The 20,113-nt window shown below is 40.2% G+C and overlaps 1 protein-coding gene across 1 annotated transcript in view; it reads right to left on the reverse strand.

Annotated features, from left to right (window-relative positions):
• The window catches only part of UNC79 (unc-79 homolog, NALCN channel complex subunit), a 111,886-nt gene extending 92,245 nt beyond the window's left edge, over positions 1-19,641 (reverse strand). Inside the window, exons 1-5 of the mRNA XM_031049359.2 lie at positions 19,506-19,641; positions 13,982-14,102; positions 7,752-8,056; positions 4,257-4,427; positions 1,168-1,260 (exon numbers count right to left, since the gene is read on the reverse strand). Of these exons, the coding sequence (XP_030905219.1) occupies positions 1,168-1,260; positions 4,257-4,427; positions 7,752-8,056; positions 13,982-14,102; positions 19,506-19,527 (712 nt within the window). The 5' untranslated portion in view covers positions 19,528-19,641. The remainder of the gene's footprint in view (positions 1-1,167; positions 1,261-4,256; positions 4,428-7,751; positions 8,057-13,981; positions 14,103-19,505) is intronic.
• Between the last annotated feature and the right edge of the window lie 472 nt (positions 19,642-20,113).

Here is a 20,113-nt window from a genome sequence, read left to right on the forward strand (position 1 = left end):
TGGTGAAGAATTGTTGCCTTGAGAGTCATCACAAAATATCAGAAATTAGATATTCATAACTTGTTTCTGTCAAGGAATGCAGTAAGATAATGAGCATTATCAGCACACAGCTTTTTGCACAGCAATAGAGATTTTTTTCCCAACACATCTAGTTTAAGAATACCTGCTAAATCACCTAAACTTTGTCCCTCTGGCACAATGTAAAAGTAACATAACATAATGATACATGACAATGTAGCTTGTCTTGTATAACAAAGGCTTGTATATCAAATTCATTATTGTTCTGTTGAGCCTGTAGCCAGCATTACCAGCCTTCTTTTAAAAAACAGTATCAGTTGTGAACTGGGTGGGAAATTAATCATAGTATAAGACAATCTGTTACTATGAATTTCTGTAGTCACAATTAGTGGGGATTTCTCTCCAACACTGATGTTATATATCATCGGATGTTTTGGGTTGGAAGGGACCTTAAAGATCATCCAGTTCCAGCCCTCCCACCATGGGTAGGGACACCTTCTGCAAGACCAGTGTAACTTTCCAACCAACTTTCCCAGCTTTGCTCTAAGCCCCATCAAACCTGGCCTTGAACACTGGCCAGGGATGGGGCAGCCAGAGTTTATCTGGACAACCTGTGTCAGCACCTTATCACCCTCGCAGGGAAGAACTTTTTTCCTAATGTCTGATCTGAATCTACACTCTTTCAATTTAAAGCCATTCCCCCTTGTCATTACTACACAAAAAGTCCCTCTCCAGCTTTCTTGTAGATTCCCTTTAGGCACTGGAAGGCTGGTCTAAGGTCTTGCGGAGCCTTCTCTTCTCCAGGCTAAACAAGCCCAGTTCTCTCAGCCTGTCCTCATAGGAGAGGTGCTCCAGCCCTCTGAGCATCTTCATGGCCTCCTCTGGACTTGCTCCAACAAATATCAACCCTATTTTCCGATGTCAAGCAATAGTAAACCAGAATCTCCAATCCTGGACCACATGCTGTTTCTTCCTCACAATGAGATCTCTTATCTATATAATGATGATCTGAAATTCCAGTTTTGACTAAAATAACTTATTTTTCATTCTATGCTGCATAGTGAGGCAGATTTTTCCCATTAGCTGAACTTTTCTGATTGCATTTCATGACTCATGGTTTTAGAGAGAATGATGCACATTTACACATACCCGGGTTTGATGTATACTGCATTGCAATCATTAGCATTGATGATGCAGACAGATTGACATGTGCTGGAACACCTTCTCTTTTTGAGGATCCCACTTAAAAGAAAGGAAGAAAAATTGTATTGTATAACAAGGAAAATTAGGCAAGAATAACATACAACTGATTCCAACTGATGCAAATAAAAATTCCTAAGGTACCATGTCGTTAAAAAAAAAACAAACACAATCCTAGATTGGAGAGGTGAAACCTTTTTTCTACTGGAAGAGAAAGACGTCTAAGAATACGGCGTTGCTTCACAGAACATACACCTGGTAATCTCAGGCCCTCTCCTCCAGAACCCACAGACTAGTCAAAATAATGCCACTTGTATAGTCAAGTGCACCTAGGGCTTCAATTGTAGGAAAGGTGAGGAGGGAGGTGGAAGCTAAAGTAACAAGATAAATGGAAAGCCTGCTGTTGAGGCATACTGATAAAGGGTTGGGGCTGGTGGTAGCTGCTGGCTGTTGTATGGTACAGATTACTTCTTAGGCAGCACATGGTATCAATTCAAGTTACAGCTACATACCAGAAAAACTAGACCCCCTTGTTATGTGAACTGTTCCAAGACAATGATAAACACTGGTACTGAAATGCAGCTAAGCTGTAACTTTGATCTCACACATAAAGTTCCTTCTGGTCTCCTATGTAGCAGTTACCACCAAATGGTGTACTTGGAAAGATGCTGCAGTGTAGGTGTTTATTTGCTGAACTATAACATGGCAATATGGCTTTGAAGGCAACCTCCTACACAGAGACGTGGCATGTGTCTTCCCATCCAAGCTCACAGAACTTTCCCAGGCCTGGCTGCCAGGACCCAAATACCAAGCATCTGGAATAGCAGCACAGAACTGTAGCTACCAGTTTAGTGAGATGATTTCATCCCTATCTGGCTCTCCAGCTGCTTACACAATCTCTTACATCCTCCCATTCAGTTTGACTCAGAGCTGAACATGATGGGAAGGAAAAGTTCTGCACTCATTTTGTAAAGGGGCATACCGTTCCTGGTGAGGAAAGACTGGGATACCAATTAAAAGAGCACTTTACTGGAAAAGAAGGGAAGGGGAAATGGAAAATTTCTCTCTTCTATCCTGTACTTCTTCACATGACACAACATTATCCTGGCTGTCCTTGCTGCACTTCATTCATTCTTTTTCAAGTCTCAGCCACAAACATAAGAGTCCCCAAATTATTCCAGCAAAGTCTACTTGTATGGATTTAAAATTGCAAAATACTCATCACCTCTGACTTGATAGTTAAAATGTGGCCATCAACAGACAAGTAGGACATGGTGTTAGAAACCAAATATAAAGAGCAGCAGACTGGTTTTATATAGAAATCCAACCAAAAATGTTGGCGGAAAAAGACAGCATGACAAAGGTTGCTCCTATGATCTATCTACACGGATGCAATCTCTGCCAAGGGCAGTTTAGGAATAGTATCTACTTAAGTAAACCAATGATTTGCTCAACCAGTTGTTTTGGAGAATACTTTCACAGTTCTGAAGACAGACAGAACAGCGTAAGTCACCTACATCTGCTTTTTTAAAAAGTAACAGTGATGGAAGAAAAAGGAGTTAAATACAATATTCTATTCTTAACCCAAAGAGAACCTAATGCACAGAGATATGAAATATTTCTTAGTAATTTTAATTTGCATACTGTTATTAGACCTGCCAAAGGTAGCAAACAAAACATCACTGTAATGTCTTACAAGGGACTATTTACATGGGGAAACTGATGTACACAAGAGTAATTTCTCCAAGATCACTGAATGGTAGAGCCAGAAAACATAGGTGATAAATTTCCATAAAATCTTAATCTCAGAACACTGGACCATGCTTCTTTCCATGTTCTAAGCATCCTATACATGCTTAAATGACATGAGTGTTAATCTCTGTACAAAAGTTATTCATGTTTTTCCATGAAGGTCTGGAATACAGATAAGGAGAAAACATTCTCACAAAATCATGGGATGGTTGATGCTGGAAGGAAACTATGGACATCATATCTTTCCAACCCCTATGCTCAAAGAAAGTCAACTAGAGCAGGTACTCAGGACCATTCATCTTTTCAGCATCTGCTAAGACGGAGAATCTGCAACCTCTCTGGCAAACTCTTCCAGTGTTTCATCACCCACAGAGTAAAAGGCTTGTTGGTTAAAAGTGACTTTTAATATTGATCCTAATGCTTACATCTGCTAAGTGTCTTGCTGTTACTGAAATCTTATCAAGCTTTTTTATCTTTATCTTATTTTTATCTGTACGCAGACAAGCATTCAGAACACATCTCAGGATTCACATTGTGCAGGGATTATCAAATTACAGAACCATGTGACAACCTCAAGGGGGGGGAAGGAAAAAAGAAAAAGGAAAAAAAAGCAGGCACTGTCAGATTCAGTCTTAACACTTATGGATAGGAGACATTACAGGCACAGCTATTTAATACAGAACTCAAAGAAAAAATGCCAAAAAGAGAGGGAGAAAGAAGAATCAGAAATTCATCACAGCACGATTACATTGAGAAGAGTAATTATTTTACATCCAGATATAGCCCAGACCATAAAATCATAGAACAGTTTGGGTCAGAAGGGACCTTAAAATCATCTAATTTCCAGCCCCCCTGCCATGGGGCAAGGAAACCCTTCAGGAGGCCAGGTTGCTAAAAGCCCCACCTAACCTGGCCTTGAATGTAGATGAAAAAATTATGTATGTTTCTATTACAGCTATCATTTCAGTTAACAGTTTGCACACTGATTCTGTATTAAAAACTCCTACTGCTGGCACTGAAAGTTCTATGAGTCTGAAAACAGCATATTTCTTAAATAAGCTGAACTTTTACCTTTAAGTCAAGCAAGAATTCATACAGTAACACAGCATAATAAATCAATATTATAGAATTATTTCCCACATGGAATTATTTTATATATATGCATACATACAGTAGATTGATGTCCCATTATAATTCTATGACAGATCAAACATTTACTCCTACAGTCTGATAGCAATGCACCATGTTTTCTCAGACATAACAACACTAGAATGAGTTCTACTTACATATAGCCATAGGCAGAAAAGATGTGCTGAGATACTCTATAATATCCTTGTGCAGAAATGGAGGAAAGGTAGCTAGTGTTGAAATCATTGTATAGGGTAAAGTACTCAAAATATCATCATTGAGAAAAGGAAGTAAGCACGTAGTAGTGTAAAAAATTGACTGCCCAAGATCTGTTGAATAAAATGACATAAATACAGAATCATTACAGTAGAAAAATAATTACGACTGTGTACTTTTTAGCTTAGAAACTATTGAAAAATTTAATTTTAATTCAAGTTTTCCCCTCAAAGTAATTAGAGAAGCTAATCACTACAGACAAGAGACTCCACCCACCATTTTTAAGCCCCTCCTAGAATGGAGGGAAACAACTGTTCAATACTGAGAGGAGTAAATGGAATATTAATACTACAGCTAGTAAAATAATTTATTAAAATCAATGTTGACTTTAATTACATAGTGATTAACATACAATGGTCTGCATTTAAGCAGAGGTGTTAGAGTCAGAATTTGATGTGTACTTTGGTACTGAAAGGCCTGCTTTTGCAAAAAAAACATTTTAGTCTTTACCAGTTATAGACAAATACAATTTTTATCTTAATTACCCTCAGGAGAGCTGCAAAGTACCCTTCACAGAGAGACTACAGGAAATGTCCTTGTATGTTTCAAACAGCATGTAATTAAACTATGGATCTTGTTTTCCTGGCAAGCCACTGAGGTCAAAAATGGCCAAAGCTTAAAAGGAAAGAAATATTTACCAAGAATGTACATAATTATTCTAACTAATTCTACCGTAACTCTTTGGAAGGAATACTTAAAAATAGGGCTGACATTTCAAGATCCGAAGGGAAGGGATATGTTCTTGTGTATCTGAGCACTGTGGAATATATACCCTCTCCCAAATGAGGAGTTGATCTGGGGCCAACAGCCCACTGAGAAAGGTTACAGCACTTACTGAACCCCACATCTGAACCTGTACGATGATCCCAATACATCAGAAGGCCTTTCCCTTTCATGAGAAATTCCTTTTGCAACTTTGTGTTGTGGTTTAACCCTAAGTATGTCACACAGGCCTTCGGCCTCATCTGTGCAGCTAGTATGATTCAAAACTGGCCCTGTAGTGCTCAGAGATCTGTAGCTGTACACATCATGAATCACACTAAGAATTAAAATTAGCACTCCATTCCAGTGGTTCTAGTAAGTCTACGCAGGGCCCTGTCCAGATGCTTAATGCTAAGAAGTGTTGCTCTCTTGCAATACATATTTACCAGTTAAGCATTGAGAGCATTGCATGAAAGCTCAGGACCATCTGGCACACCATTTGTACTTACCCAAACAACACTGCTTGTTCTGATTAAAAAATATATATACTTCCTTTAGTCAAATGCTACGCTGAGGGAGAAATAAATGACAAGTTGTATTGCAAAATTCTCCATACACAGAACCATGAAACTCAGCAAGTGACTTCTCCTTTCCCCAAGCATGAGTCAACCAACAATTCCTGGCAGATATGTATCTAAACTGTTCCTAGAATTCCGCAGGACAGTTCACTTCTCCTGGCAATTCATTCTGGTGCTTAGCCGTCTTTAGAATAAAAAGACCTTTTTTTTAATTTATTTCCATTACTGCAATTTAAGCTTATAATGTCTTATCCTGATCACCTGCAACCACAAATAGTTTCGGTTACTTTATTTCTTATTGCCATATTTGTATATGATAATCACGTCTCACTTTCATTTTTCTCTAAGCCAGACAAACCATGTTCTTTCCATTTTCCCCTCACTGTTCACACCTTCTAGACCTCAAATCATGCTTGTTTATTTTTCCTGGACTCCTCACAAATGGTTCATGTCTTTCTCTAAGCCAGATGGATAAACATGAGAATTTTACTCCAGCTGAGGCCTTGCTTGGGCTGTTACACAAAGCACCTGTTTATATATTGCTAGAAGAATATTAATATATGTTAGTGACTTATGATCTGCCTCTGATCTACTGTAACACCCAGATCCTTCTGCAGTACAGCTCTCAAGCTAGTACTTCCCCCATTTCATTTCTGCCTTTGATTTCTCCTGCTTAAACACAGTATTTTACATTTCTCCTTTGAAGAAGCTTCAAAACAGAACACTATTTGCCAAGACTGTTTTGAATCACGTATCTTTCACACAAAGGATGTGATATTTGCCATCTTGATAAGCCCTGCAAATCAAAGTGCTGTCTCATTTCTATTAGCCAAGTAAAAAACAAAGTATTTGGTAACACTAGATCCAGCACAGACTCCTGTAAGACCCCCCACCTGACATACCCTTCCAGCTGATAAGAGCTGCTGGCAATTACTCTTGGAGTGTTTCCCTCCTTCAAATGGGGAAACGTATGTCCCATATTGCCTATTAGGATGTTAAGTGGCACAGCAACAGAAGCCTGACCAAGGACAGGAAAACCCCACCAACAGAGCAATTGTGTTGCCATAAAAAAAAATTATGTTTGCTCACTGTTATTTGCTCTTTACAAGTCTGCATTGGTTGTTAATTATCATCATGTTATCTATTTAGAAAAATATTGGTTTGATAACTAAATTCCCCATTTCTAGAAATTGAAGTCCATAAGTCTATAATTTGCCAGAAGCCTCCTTTGCAAGGTAATACCATTTCCTAGTGCAGTAGACTTTGATTCAAAACATGCTGTTGCCAACTCAAAAACAATTCAGTATTTAACAAAAACAACTTTCCTCAAAGAATTTCAGTAGTGTACCAGATCAACAACCTTTCCATACTGAACGACATAAGTAATAAATTTTCACTGACAACATGGTGAAAATTAATATTTGGCTAATGAAACACAGGGAGAATACTGGGCTCCTGAATCCCATTATACAAAAGCCACAGACTAACACAAGCCAGTCACAAAAAAAATCTTGCAATTAACTGATTCAAAACATAAGGAAATACAGCTTTTCTGTAAATAAGACAGAAATAATGCTATCTTCTTACTCAATACTATTTTAAATCCATCTCAAATCACCATTACCATTTCTTCCTCAAACAAATGGATACTATGTTCTATTCAGAGATGGACCTTCACCAAAACACTCAATCTGCATATTTATTATAGGCCAGATACACATCTGCAAGCAATGTGCCTGTTTAAGAGAGACACCCCAAAAGAACCAGTCTGAAGATATCACAACAGATTAAAATTCAAAATCCATTTTTTTATACATCTGTATTTTTTGTTACATACCATTGTATTTTAGTTACATACCACCAATACACCACTAAAAATCAGATAACCTAAGAATTCAAAGCCAAATCCACACTTAGCAAAAAAACATCTTTTATTTAAGAAAGTCAAACCAAACACTTGGATATAATGTATCCCAGAAGATTTGAATTCCAGATCCAGGTCAGTTTAGGCCCATCTCTTCTACTGCATTTATGTATCACTCATGGATTCACAGCACTGAAGTTAAGTGTACTGGAAGGGTTCAAGGGCCTGCTTACCATGTTGACCATGTTGTAGCAAGGGAACTAGATCCAGCAGTGTCACCAGTGTCACGTAAAGTCCTTGATAGTCCAAAGATGGGTAGTCTGATAACTGAGCATCACGACTTTGCTGGCCACGTTCAGATGGAGCATCTCGCAGGACGCTGTAAAGGAGGGAGCGAGTAACAGTAGGGTTGATGGAACTGACCTGTGGTCTTAGAGATGGGGTGAGTGGGAATGGCACAGGAAAAAGACACATGGTCATGGGCACTGTCAAATTGGAGGCATCTTGATTCTCCTTCTTCCCTGTGCGGGACAAAATGCTGTTGGGGGGACAAAGAAAAAAAAGAGACAACAAAGACACAAAGAACAGCACATTACATTGAAATGACACTATAAAACAAATAATAAAAGACCAGATACATCCCACATAAGATGCAATCATTACCAAAACCAGTGTGTCTACAAATCTAGCAACTATTCACTTTCATGCTTCAAGGTAAGAGAATTAAAAATTAACATCTAGGAAAATTTCATTGCATCTCATGTGTTATCTGGTTCATAAGGAGCAAAAATATAAAAATGCATGTTTCAGTGCCCTACCCATGTTTCACAGTTAAGAAAAAATCTGAGCATTTTAAGTGTTTGCTATGGAAAAATAGCTGTGTCAAAATAGGCTGGTATTTTGCTCCAAGATTGAGAGATTTATTTCCTCCTCCTCCCATAACCCCTTAATCTTTTGAACCGACTGACTGAAAACATGCAAAATATAGGTGTGGCACTTGCAGAAACATGTTTTAGCAAAGAATAAACATGTGTGTTTATTAAGATAGTCTTAAAAATCACATGTTTATTGCATTAAAATAATGTCTGTATGTATTTTATGATACTGTTTCATGACCACTCACTCAGTATCATTTGAGATAATGAAGTTTAAACAGGCACATGGATTTAGAAATAATATAATATTTCTAAAATGTTAACTAAACTACATTTGTAAAAGTTATAAAATAATATATAGTAGATGGTCTTTAGCATATGTTTGTGAGCTAATGATAATGGTTGTTTATGTGTGTTTTTCATTTTTCCCATGTTTAGGGAGGAAACATTTTACTTTATGAATACAAACACTCCTTGGGTAAATAGTTACCTTCTTAAAATCTAAGGGCTAAGCAAGCAAAACCAATTATGTAACTGCAGATCAGACAGTATGTTACCATACATTCCTGCTGTTACTTACGTTATTATTCAACAAAACTCACTATAAACTAAAGGAGAGATAATTTCAAAAAAATACAAAGGATTTAGTGGGAATCAAAATAGAAGCTATACGACAACCAGCTTGTTATGTTGCTTTAAGAAAATTGTAAACATGGTTGTAAACACGTTAATTTGATTTATGTTAAAAAAAATAAACCCCACTATTTCAAATAGAAATGAATTGGCACTTAAGCAGTGTTATATTTTAGTTATCAGGTAATTATAGGATGAGTTCATAATCTTATGTGCCTATAAAGCATAATAGACCTTCTAAATATATCAAACCACACACAATGCTGCTCTTTTTTGGGTTTTTTTTCACCTCTCAGTGGTTGTGATTTCCAAAAGCACCTGCTGTTGGTTTAACTCTGTCCCCAGAGTTCGTTAGAACTTATAAAAGACAAGTCAATGGCATGAAAATTTTGACAGAGTAATGAAGAGCAGAGTTAAGTCAAGAGGGAGCACTTCTGGAAACCTCTGTCCTCTTTAACAGTACAGAAATCCCTGTCACATCATCACCTTAGCAAAGATATCTCTTACCTCACAAGTCAATTCAACAATTTACACAAGCAAGTTAAATACTTGCTAAGGTGCTTGTAAGAGCAGCTTAGAAGAAGTGTCATTCATTTGCCATATAAATAAAACACTTTCACAAGAACAGTCCTAGGCCAAGTGCCTACTATCACATCACGCTTGCAGTCAGAGATGACAGACATGTGTTAAGAAACTACATACTTATTCTTTTTTCCTTTTTTATTGTGCCTTCGATATTTGGTAGGTTATTTTGGTTTCTGTTACCCAATGTCCAGTACAAGAAGTGTGGTGACTGTTATGACAGTATTTATGGAACTGTATCAGAAAATCATCTAAGATCTAGTACGACTTTAAAAACAAATGGTCAGAGTGCTGATTCTTTTTAATTTGCTTGATGTTCATTTGCTGTACTTTGCAGCTCATGTTTAGAGATACGAAGACACTAAATTGTATCCCTTCCCTGTCTAGCCACAGATGATATCAATTATCCATTCCTTCACTTCCCAACACATGACTTCAAGTGAACCTATTTCCAGAAAGGATATTACTGTATTAATTAATCCTTGATTTGGAAAGCTTAAGGCAGTGATGGAGAGCTTACTATATAGGCTTCCCTTCCTTTTAACATGGAGCTGTGGCCCATCTATGGATTAGAGGCCACACCATCTTGTATCTTGATCCGGGCATCCTTCCTTCACCAAAAGGGTGGTTAAGCATTGGAAGAGGCTTCCCAGGACAGCAGTGGAATCACTGTTCCTGGAAGTGCTCAAAACCATGCAGATGAGGCTCTCAGTTACACGGTTTAGTGGTGGTCTTGGCAGTCTAGGAGTAATGGCTGGAATTGATGATCTAAAGGTTTCTTCCAACCTGGTTGATTCCGTGATTCTGTTCACTTCAGGAACAGCAATAAGTCTGTATTTAAATCCCAGCTACAACCACACCAAATTTAGGAGAAACAAAAACTCACAACCAACCACCAAAAACTTTCAGACCCAGTTATATAAGTAATAAACAGAATTCTGAGTCAAAATTATGAGTCAATACTGAAAATCAAGGAAGCTCCCCAAGATCAAGATACAATGATCGCAGTCTGTTTCTGCCTCTGTTCAAGCCAAGTACTGAGAAATTTGAGTGTCTGCAGATCAAACCTCCATATTGAACTTGCTCCATGTCAAGTGATAAAGCTACCAGGGCTTCTTTCAACGTTTGTACATCTTTGCTGCAAATCTATCGCCAAATTATTGCCTTCCAGGAAAGGTTTCCTAAAATGTGTACAAGCAAATTGCATCTCACCAAGGCAGCAAAACAAGCTTGAGCATTAATTAGACACTGGGCATTTATAACTCTTCCTTATGTAAAACATTTTACTTAGAAATATATAGAGAGAATTTTCTCCAAGAAGATGTGAAAGAATGAGCTGTTCTGCAAGATGTTTATTAAGTCTTAGATAATTCCTCAAATGAGGGAGAAAACACTGAAAATGAGCAGGGCATGAAACAAATTCATGCTGTAATGTAAAGAAATGCTTTTCCCAAAGAGAAAATTAACAAGGAACTAAATGGATCAATGTGCTATGCATTGTGTATGGTGATTTTATGTGATGCTTGCTCATAGAAATAAGGATTTTATTTATTTTCAACCATTCCACATCTGTTCCCCCCACCCCTAAGCTTGTGATTTAGCGAGGCTGTATAGAGAGCAAAGGAGCAAGTTAACCCTTTGTGCATTCCAACTATGGCTAACAGAATGACACCAGATATGAATGTGATCCAAAACAGTGGGAATGCCCCACTGAAAAGAACACACTCAATGTGTCCATGACACAGAAAGGTGAAAAGTATAATAAACAGTAAAAGCTACATCTGCATAACTCAATCATCATATGAAATTTCTCTGAGTAATCTCTACCCCTATGACTACCTATGTTAACCAAAAAATGTTTGTCCTAAAAATTTCAGCTGCAAGGAGAGTACACATCATACTGGGAAATATTTTTAAAAGTTGTTTTAAAATAGTAGCTGACCCCAAGCAATTTATTCTGAAGGCCAGACCTGAAATCTCCAGAAATCAATGGGAATTTTTGCTACTGTTTGATCAGTATTCTCTAACAGCCCAAATTCATTGCACGTGCTCTGTCTCAAGCCAGGAAGATTATTCTCCACCATGTACTTCTATGTTAAGCCTTGCACAATGGAGTCTCAATGTAGGAGGCAGAAAGAAGACTCAGCATGCAGAATATTCAAAGAAATTTCTGAACACACTCTTCAGAAAAGTTCTTAACCAGTCTGCTTAGTTTCAGGGTAAATCTTGCAGAGATCTGCACACAGTGGGTGGGAAGTTTCCTTCTTTCCATCTGCCACACTAAATACAGGGTGTGTTTTGTTTTGCTTTTTTATCCAGCTTTTTTCTTAATATCAGCAAGTCTTTAAACTCACAGTGGTTCAACCACAGCACTCAGGCTTTGACCCACAGTTCAAATTCCCCAGTTACGGGAATTCAGAATGTGGATTTGACCTTGCTGAGTATGAGAACTCAGTTCACTTAAACCTACATCCAAGTCCTCGCTTCTGTTTCTGGTACCCTTCTAGCTCTGAGACTGACCAGATCCCAGATCTTGAAGGACAAAGTCTTTTGTGTAGACCTGCATCTTAAATATGATTATCACTTCTGCTGCAGGAGGTTCAACATTATCAGCAACAGGATTTTGGTTCAGTCCCAATCTTAACATGAAATAAAGAAACTGAGTTGCTCAGTTGTGCAGTTGGTACCCTGATTTCTGATCTGCTCTCACGGTCACTATAAAATTTTTTCAGTAAGCCCAGGAACATCACTGCTCATGGATTGTGAAGAATTTGTCACACCAGATATGTCAGCTGTATGGCTTAGAAAAATGAAGACAACAGAGTGGTATAAAAACACTTTCTTTAAGCAGCAGACTCTAAATCCATGCTGTCAACATACTTCTGCCCAAGAAGAAAAAGATCTCATTATAGCATTTGGTAGTTACTGCTAAGGGAGAAAAATGTCAAGTTCAACTATCTTGCTTAAAGGCCCACTGCATTTAAGCAGATGGTATTCTGTCATATAGAAACTTACCTAATGCTTATGTTGTACAAATAATGTATCAAAACAGCCTGATATGGGAACAGAGCCACATTTTAGAGGTAACTTCAGTGACTCTTTGAACATTTTTTTTCCCACTGCTGCAATATAATGACACAAAATTTAATTTATTCATCTTAAAAAAGTAAAAGCCCTACTGGTTGAGGGAAACCAATTTCACAGTGCTTAAACACTTCTACTCTTGGAATTTTCAAAAGTAAACAGGAAGCTACCTGTTTGCAGTGAACAGGTGTTCCATTAATAATGAGTATTTTTGTCCATGTATTCATATAAAGAGGGTCAAGAATTTTTATATACCCCATGTGCTTTTAAATAAATGTTAGAATGAGCTATGGTTATTCTTGCAAGTTTAAATTCTTGCTTCTCAACTTGCACGCATTATAGGGTGTACAAATATATGGGTTGATTGTATTTTGTTAATATTTCCTCATCATATAAGGCAAATAATTGTATTTCCAAACTAGCTTCTGACAAAAAGGACAAACTTTCCAGTATAAACCAGGAAGCAATGCACAGGAATGCATCTTTTAACTGCTTTTTACTGGATGTGAAAACTAGCCAAAACCTGCACAGACAAAAATCACCTCCTCACTATCAAAAGCTATTTTTAAAACAATTTGAAAGTATGACTCCACTAGGTAGCACCATGGAATGTATGCCATTCCTAATTAAATCTTTCAATTTTTCACATCTTTTTAGCAAGACAAGAGGCAGTATTTCCTATTCAAAATATGTTCTGTAATCATATGGTACTTAGTACTAGATACTATTACAAAATACTGGAATAAATCAAAACCCCAGGTCAGAACAATCCTGACCTGGTTTTGTCATGCAGCTCCAGATCTGTATACAAACTTTGTGTCTATTTGTATCGTTAATAGGGACTGAACCAGAACCCAAGCCTGACAGCCAGCTGAACTACAGCACAGTAAGAAGCTAGTTTTGCTCATCTGCCACTGCTCTAGAATCCTGAGGTACCAAGACTGTTAAGGAAATCATGAGTTTAACACACCTAAAATTTTATAGGTCACAAGTTCCTTTCTTCACAAGTTCAGCACTTTTGGGCATTCAACTAAGTCTTAAAAGGGCCAAGCAAATGTGTAATCAACCAAGTTTATTTTAGAATCAGCCACTCAGTAAGCAGCTCAACTGGGCAAATTGGGCAACAGCCACTGAAGAAATTAATTCATATCATTCTTTTCTTAAATTATGCTCTGACTCTCTTTTGCTGAGCATTGACCCATTAAATCTTGCAACAAATTATAAGTCAATCAATACACCCCTACAATTCTTTAGCTCTTTATTCTTCAAGAGCATTAGTTAAAACTTACCTCAATAACGTCTGAGAAAAGTATTTCAGAGTATTTGCAATGTCAGTTCCAGAGGGCACAGGGTAAATGTTGTGGAGGACCCGATTGTGGTATTCCTGAAGGTATCGGATTTTGGAAGCAACTACATAAAAAACAAAGAACAAACACAGAAACTTTCATTTAGTCTTTTCGCTGACTGACAGAATCACATCTGTTCCTACTACTGCTGATTTTCTTTTTTTAATTTAAGAATTAAACTGAAAACCAGAAAAGTCTACCCCTGTTCCTTCTGTTTTGACTGAATAAATTGAACACGCTAATGCAAGTGTGCCAAGGGGAAAACATGGAAGTGAATGTCTGCATCTGTATTAGTGCTAGAAATTTTAAATAAAAAATAGAAAATAAAAAAAAAGTTAAAAAATAAAAAAACCACACTTCTTCCATGTCTCCAAGCATCCCAAGATTCATTTACAATGAATGAGTCATTGGATCACAGGAGGTTCATGTGTGACAGATAAATATTTCTACAGCTAAAACAGAGACATAACACTGAGACAGAGAGAGCTTATGTCATTTACTTCAGGCCATGCATTTACTTTTTGCGATTAACTAAGTTATTAAAAGATCTGTGCTGTTTATTTTAGTGTCTTAGGAAGTCTGATCAAGCAGGTGAGGGGATTCCAAAGAGCAGTAGCTCTACACCTTTACTAAAACTGTTTTTGTGTTGTTTTAAAAATAATAGTGGGCTTACTTTCTAATACATATCATTGTTCACTACAAGACAAAAGGGACTACCCACTGTAACTGCAATGCCTTACATTGTCTATGTGGCTCAAGACAGTCTCGCACAGAGACACCTTAGCACAGTCACCTCTTTTTTTTGCTCTACTCAGACTAATCTGCTGAGAAACAGTGTACTGGCTGTGGCAGAGGCTGCACCAGCTCAGCAGCTGTTCATAGCATCACCCTGTGCAGACACAGCCCCAGTGAAAGCAGAGAACTTTATTATATTAAAAGTGCACCAAGACTGTGTAATAGGCAGTTAAAAGGCAACATATTTCTGAATTACTTTGGCCCTTGAGCATATGGATTATGAGTCCTTCCCTACACCATGATATATCCTTCTTCCTCTACAGGGCTCCTTCAGTGTGGTAGATAAATTGTGCTTCCTAAATGAGCAATTAGTCAATACTTCATTTTATTTTCATTGTCAAATAACATTCATTAAAGAAGGAATATCATTAAGCCCTCTGCTGAACAGAAGGGCACTAACATCCTGAGAGACACTGCTACGAGAGAGACACTGCTATGACCCTCCTGCTGCTGTACCTCAACATCTCATGAGCATTCAGATTCATTTCTGTACCACTGGCAGTTAAATGAGAAGGGGCGACATTATACACATATCACAGAAAAAGACTGAAGGACAGACACCAAGAGTGAAGCATCTGCAACTGCTGTTGGATGTTTCACATCCAGAAAACAAAAGCATCTGTGAGTACTTGCTCACAAAACAAATGAGGTTTGACAATTTCAAGTCACTTACCCATACACTGAGGAAGATTTAAATAATCACCAAATGAAGAATAACATCTGATTGAACTGCTTGACAACAAACTGTCTTTCAGCACCCAACTGCCCCCATCATGATCATCCTTTCTCCTGTTTCCAACTGTACCAACTGTCCCCTCCCAGTTTCTGTACAAGTGAACCTTCTACAGACAAAAGTCTCCCTCATAGTATCACCCTGCTTCATGACAGGGAGAAAACACACTATGCAACCGTATAGGGCTGGGGGGGTCTATGAGAAAACAGAAAGTAAAAATGCAATTAGGGAGACTGTCATAACGCATATGCAAAAGGAATAAATGATGCATAAGCAACTTATATTTCCTCACTTTTAAGTGTTTCACTTTACAAATCTATTTTAAGGTGACCTTAATGGATAATTAAAATCAATCAGTATTTCCCCACACCCCCACCCCGAACAACTGCAAATAGTTTTTTTTCACATGGACTCAGTATAGCTAGGAGCAGGATTAGAGCCTTTCAGGCGACCACATGAGCCTGTGGTGCATGAACAGCACTGTGGCAGGAAGTTATCCCTGTCTCTGTGAGACCAGCCACAGCTAGCGTAGACACCCCCAAAACCAGAGGGGCAGTAACACTGGCTCATGATGTGTTTCACTCCACATTACAAAAGTTTATTTGCATAGTCCAAGACCTGCTTTCCCTTCCTCACCCCACATCTCATTTGTTCCGCCCAGTGTCTCCGTTTTAGATCCTCATTTGCAGGTCAGTTTACCAGATTACTTTGATAGACACTTCTTTTAAACGCCATGAAGACCCCAAAAAAACTGATCTAGATTAGGTTAGATTAAGAAAGGTATTACTTCATAAATACATTTTGTGCTGCTATTTTCTCTTGCTGGGGAAAAAAAGAAGTATGAACCCAGGCATATGTCACAGTACCCAACAAAGAACAACTCATAGCAAAATGCAGTTTACTATGGCTACCATGGGTTGCTGTCAGATATCTGTAAGTGAACTGGATTAACAAAATGCCAGAGATGTTGTCAGAATTCAGTTCTAGATGTGTTTCAGAGAACTATCTGCCTTTCTACAGGTACTTAATTTCAAGAATGTACATGTGGTATCTAGAATCTTTGCTTTTTTTTTTAATAAAAAGGCAAATGTATTTATTTCTCTTAATCAGCATTGACAGGCAATTGTATCAGACAAAATACCAAAATCCAAGAAAACTTATTTATAACGCCTACATATTAATGTTAGCTTTAGGCAAAAGGTTTTAACCTCACCTCTCAGTTCCACTTCCCAGAACACTTACAATTTCAACACAGCCTCCCAGAACCCTCTGAAGAAAAGCCCTAGAGCAAAATTTTGCCAACTTTCAAGATACATAAATGTGTGAATGATCCAATATTCTAAGCACCCAGAGGTACACTTCAAAAACTCATGTCCCTCCATGGAAGTACTTAGCCATTGTAATAGGGTCATTGCATTAAAAAAATAATATAGTAAAAAACAAGAAAAAAGTTATTCCAGGACACTTTGCTGGGTTATCTCTCTAGGATCTACACAAACCTAACTGAACTCCCTAGCCCCCTTGTAAAAATCTAGAGTTGAAACCATTAGGAGTCTTTAAAGATGGTCTTGGTTGTCCCATCATCCTGAAGAACAGAGTGGGCACCAGGCATTCCCAAGACATTACTTACCACAACTAAACATCACTTACTGCTATTTAGGGTGAAAAAGACCTAGTTTTCTTTGACTACAATAGAACACCGAAGGCATGCCATAAGTCAAATGATGTCACCATCAATACTGCTGGTATGAGATACAAGATGCATGTGGTCACAAAAAAGGGAGGCTTCGAGACAACTTCCCAGACTGCCACAATTTTACCTGTTGTTCATACAACCTGCCAAAGAGCTCTGGGGTGGCCAAAGATTCACGTTTAGACCAGCACCTCTTCTGTTCTGATCAGTCTGTTTCCTCATTCGTAGTGTTTTGCTGCTGCTCTTGGTAAACTGAGATTCATTATGACTTGTGACTTGTCTCCTTCCCAAAACATTCTGGTTCTTGACTGTCAGTCAATGAGGGCAGAAGCAACAACAGCAACAGCTGGGGTTTGAAGGTTTGCCTGGTAGTGATGTATGCACATCAACATAATCTGTGTAGGAATCCATCACCATTTGTAAAGAATTGCAGGTAAGGCAATCTTGAAGTTACGTAGAGACAAAGACATTTGGTAATGATGTAAGAATTAGACGGGGGAACAGCCTTGGTAAACAAAATGCATTCAGTAGGTTATAAAACACAGGATCTGTCCATTAACCAAATACTCTACCTGGAGCACCACAAAAAGGAACATTAGGAGTTTGAAAGATCTGGAACCTGGACCCCAAATAAGTCTTAAAACAGCAGCAGGGACACAGCAGGCCAAGATGCACTGTCTTGAACAGTACAAGGGGATGAAAAGAAAAAACAGCCAAGGATAAAATATGAAAGAGAAGCTCAAACAGAGCAGACCAAAAGCATTAGGAATGGAGAAAAAGAGAAGGCAGAATAGAAAACAAAATGCCAAAGGCAGTGTAGGGACAAAAGGTGTCAGAAATTCTTCCACATGCCGGTGTCAAAGAGGCATAATTAATGTATAAATATCACAAGAAGGAAGAAACAATTACAGAACTCAGGAGGGGGATGAGGAAGGCAGAACAGAACAGTACATATCCGAACACTGCATACTTCAGAGCTGCTGCATAGTCAGAACATTATGTCTCTATTTATGAGGCCAGAAATGTATCCCTACGGCAATAAATTAGCATCCACATAATATTTTAATGGCAACATCATTCATCACTGTAAATAAGCAGTAAACCCTAAAGGAAAAAAAAAATGCAAGTATCCTTTTCCTTAGATCAGTTCAGCACAGGCACATATAAATACAAGGATCCTTCCCAGTGACCTGGAGGAAGAAGACTGCAAGTCACAGCATGCAAGGTGTCAGATTGTATTATGTCACCATGACAAACATCGATCCAACCTACTGGTCACAAGCTGCCTGGCTCACAACCATGACAGTGTATCAGGAGAGAAAGTGTCTTTGATAGAGGTGACAAGCTTGACCACCCTAGTATTTTTCTTTAAGCCTCCCACCAGGCTTCTTGCAGACATACCAGATGTTAGCAGCAGCAACCACAGTGGGGAACACTTGCATGGCCCTGCTGGTGACATCCCAACCACCATGTCATCTGCTCTCGCTGGGATCAGATCTAGCCATCTTGGTGGTGAAACATCAGTGGCTGTGAGGCGGCTTGTTAGGCCCCGGGCAGGGGCTGTCAGCACCAGGGGGGCTCCTGCTGAGAGGCTCTGGGGTCTATGGCAGGCAGCGTGCCAGTGAGACAGTAACACCCTGCCTACACTCACCCAGAAGGTGAACAGTACAGCAAGAATGACAGCACACCTCCCTTCTCACTCACAGCAAGACCACCTGCAAGATGACAATGAATAGGTCATCTCTGGTCTCCACGGTCGGCTCTCCAGTCTCTCGGGGGGCTACATCCTTTGCGACATGGCACAGCACCAGCCGAGAAGGCAGGCTGGAGGGTTCCCTCCGTGGGGTGGAGGGCCAAGCCGGCCGCCTCAGTCTTAACTCTCACCCCTCGATCCCTCATTTGTACCCTCAGGCCCCCGGAGCTGCTTCTGCACCAAGACGCGGGCCGCCCGGAAGGGCTGCCCGGCCAGCGAGGAGCGGGGCGGGAGGCGAGATGCTCCACGGGCCGGCGCCACCAAGCACTCGGCGGCGGCAGAGACAGAAAGAGCCAGAACGAAGGCAGCCCCCACCCTTGCACTCGCTGCTCCGTGGTCGCCACATCAGGCGGGATGAGACCGGGCAACGCTGCCCCGCTGGGGTGACCGACAGCCAGGCAGCGCCATCAGCGGGAGGCAACCCCGGCCGGCCGACCCCCGCTCCCCTCGGACAGGCCCCGGCCCTTGCCGCGCCCCCGGCCCCACCACTCACACTGCTCCGCCTTAGTAGACATGCTGCCGCCCCGCTCTGCCCCTCAGCCGCAGAGGAGCGCCCGTCCCCAGCCGCGGTAGCGTCGGCGATAGCGGCAGCCAGCGCGCCGGCTCCTCAGCGCTGCCGCTGCCGCAGGGCTGCGGGCCGGGAGCGCCGGGCGGGCGCGGCTGGGAGGGAGCGTGCTCTTAAAGGGAAAGCGCCTCTGGAGGTTGGGGCTGGCTGCTGCTGGGGGGGCTCGGCAACGGATGGGGCAGTCTGACCGCGCCGGAGCGCCGGGTTTGCCGCAGCGCGAGGCAGGGAGCTGCCGGCCGGGAGGTCCGGGTGACCCCCTCAGGGGTTCGCCGGTGCCTCCGGGGCTTTGCGGGTGTTCTGGGCTGCTGAGGGGACTTTGGCTCTCAGGTCCCGGCCCGACGCCCAGCTCTGCAGGGAGATGCAAGAGGTGGAGCCCAGGGCGAGTCCGGGACGGGGGGATCATTGACAGGGGAGTTCAGTAGGACCGTGAGTCTGTACTCCGTTTATTCTTTGCTTGAAATAGGAATGAATTCCATTGGGTACTCCTGCCCTCGATTCCCTGGGCTCTAGCTGTGACCTCTGGAGAGCATGAAGTC

Source organism: Melopsittacus undulatus, chromosome 4 (assembly GCF_012275295.1).
Source record: "Melopsittacus undulatus isolate bMelUnd1 chromosome 4, bMelUnd1.mat.Z, whole genome shotgun sequence".
In the NCBI taxonomy this organism is placed as follows: domain Eukaryota; kingdom Metazoa; phylum Chordata; class Aves; order Psittaciformes; family Psittaculidae; genus Melopsittacus; species Melopsittacus undulatus.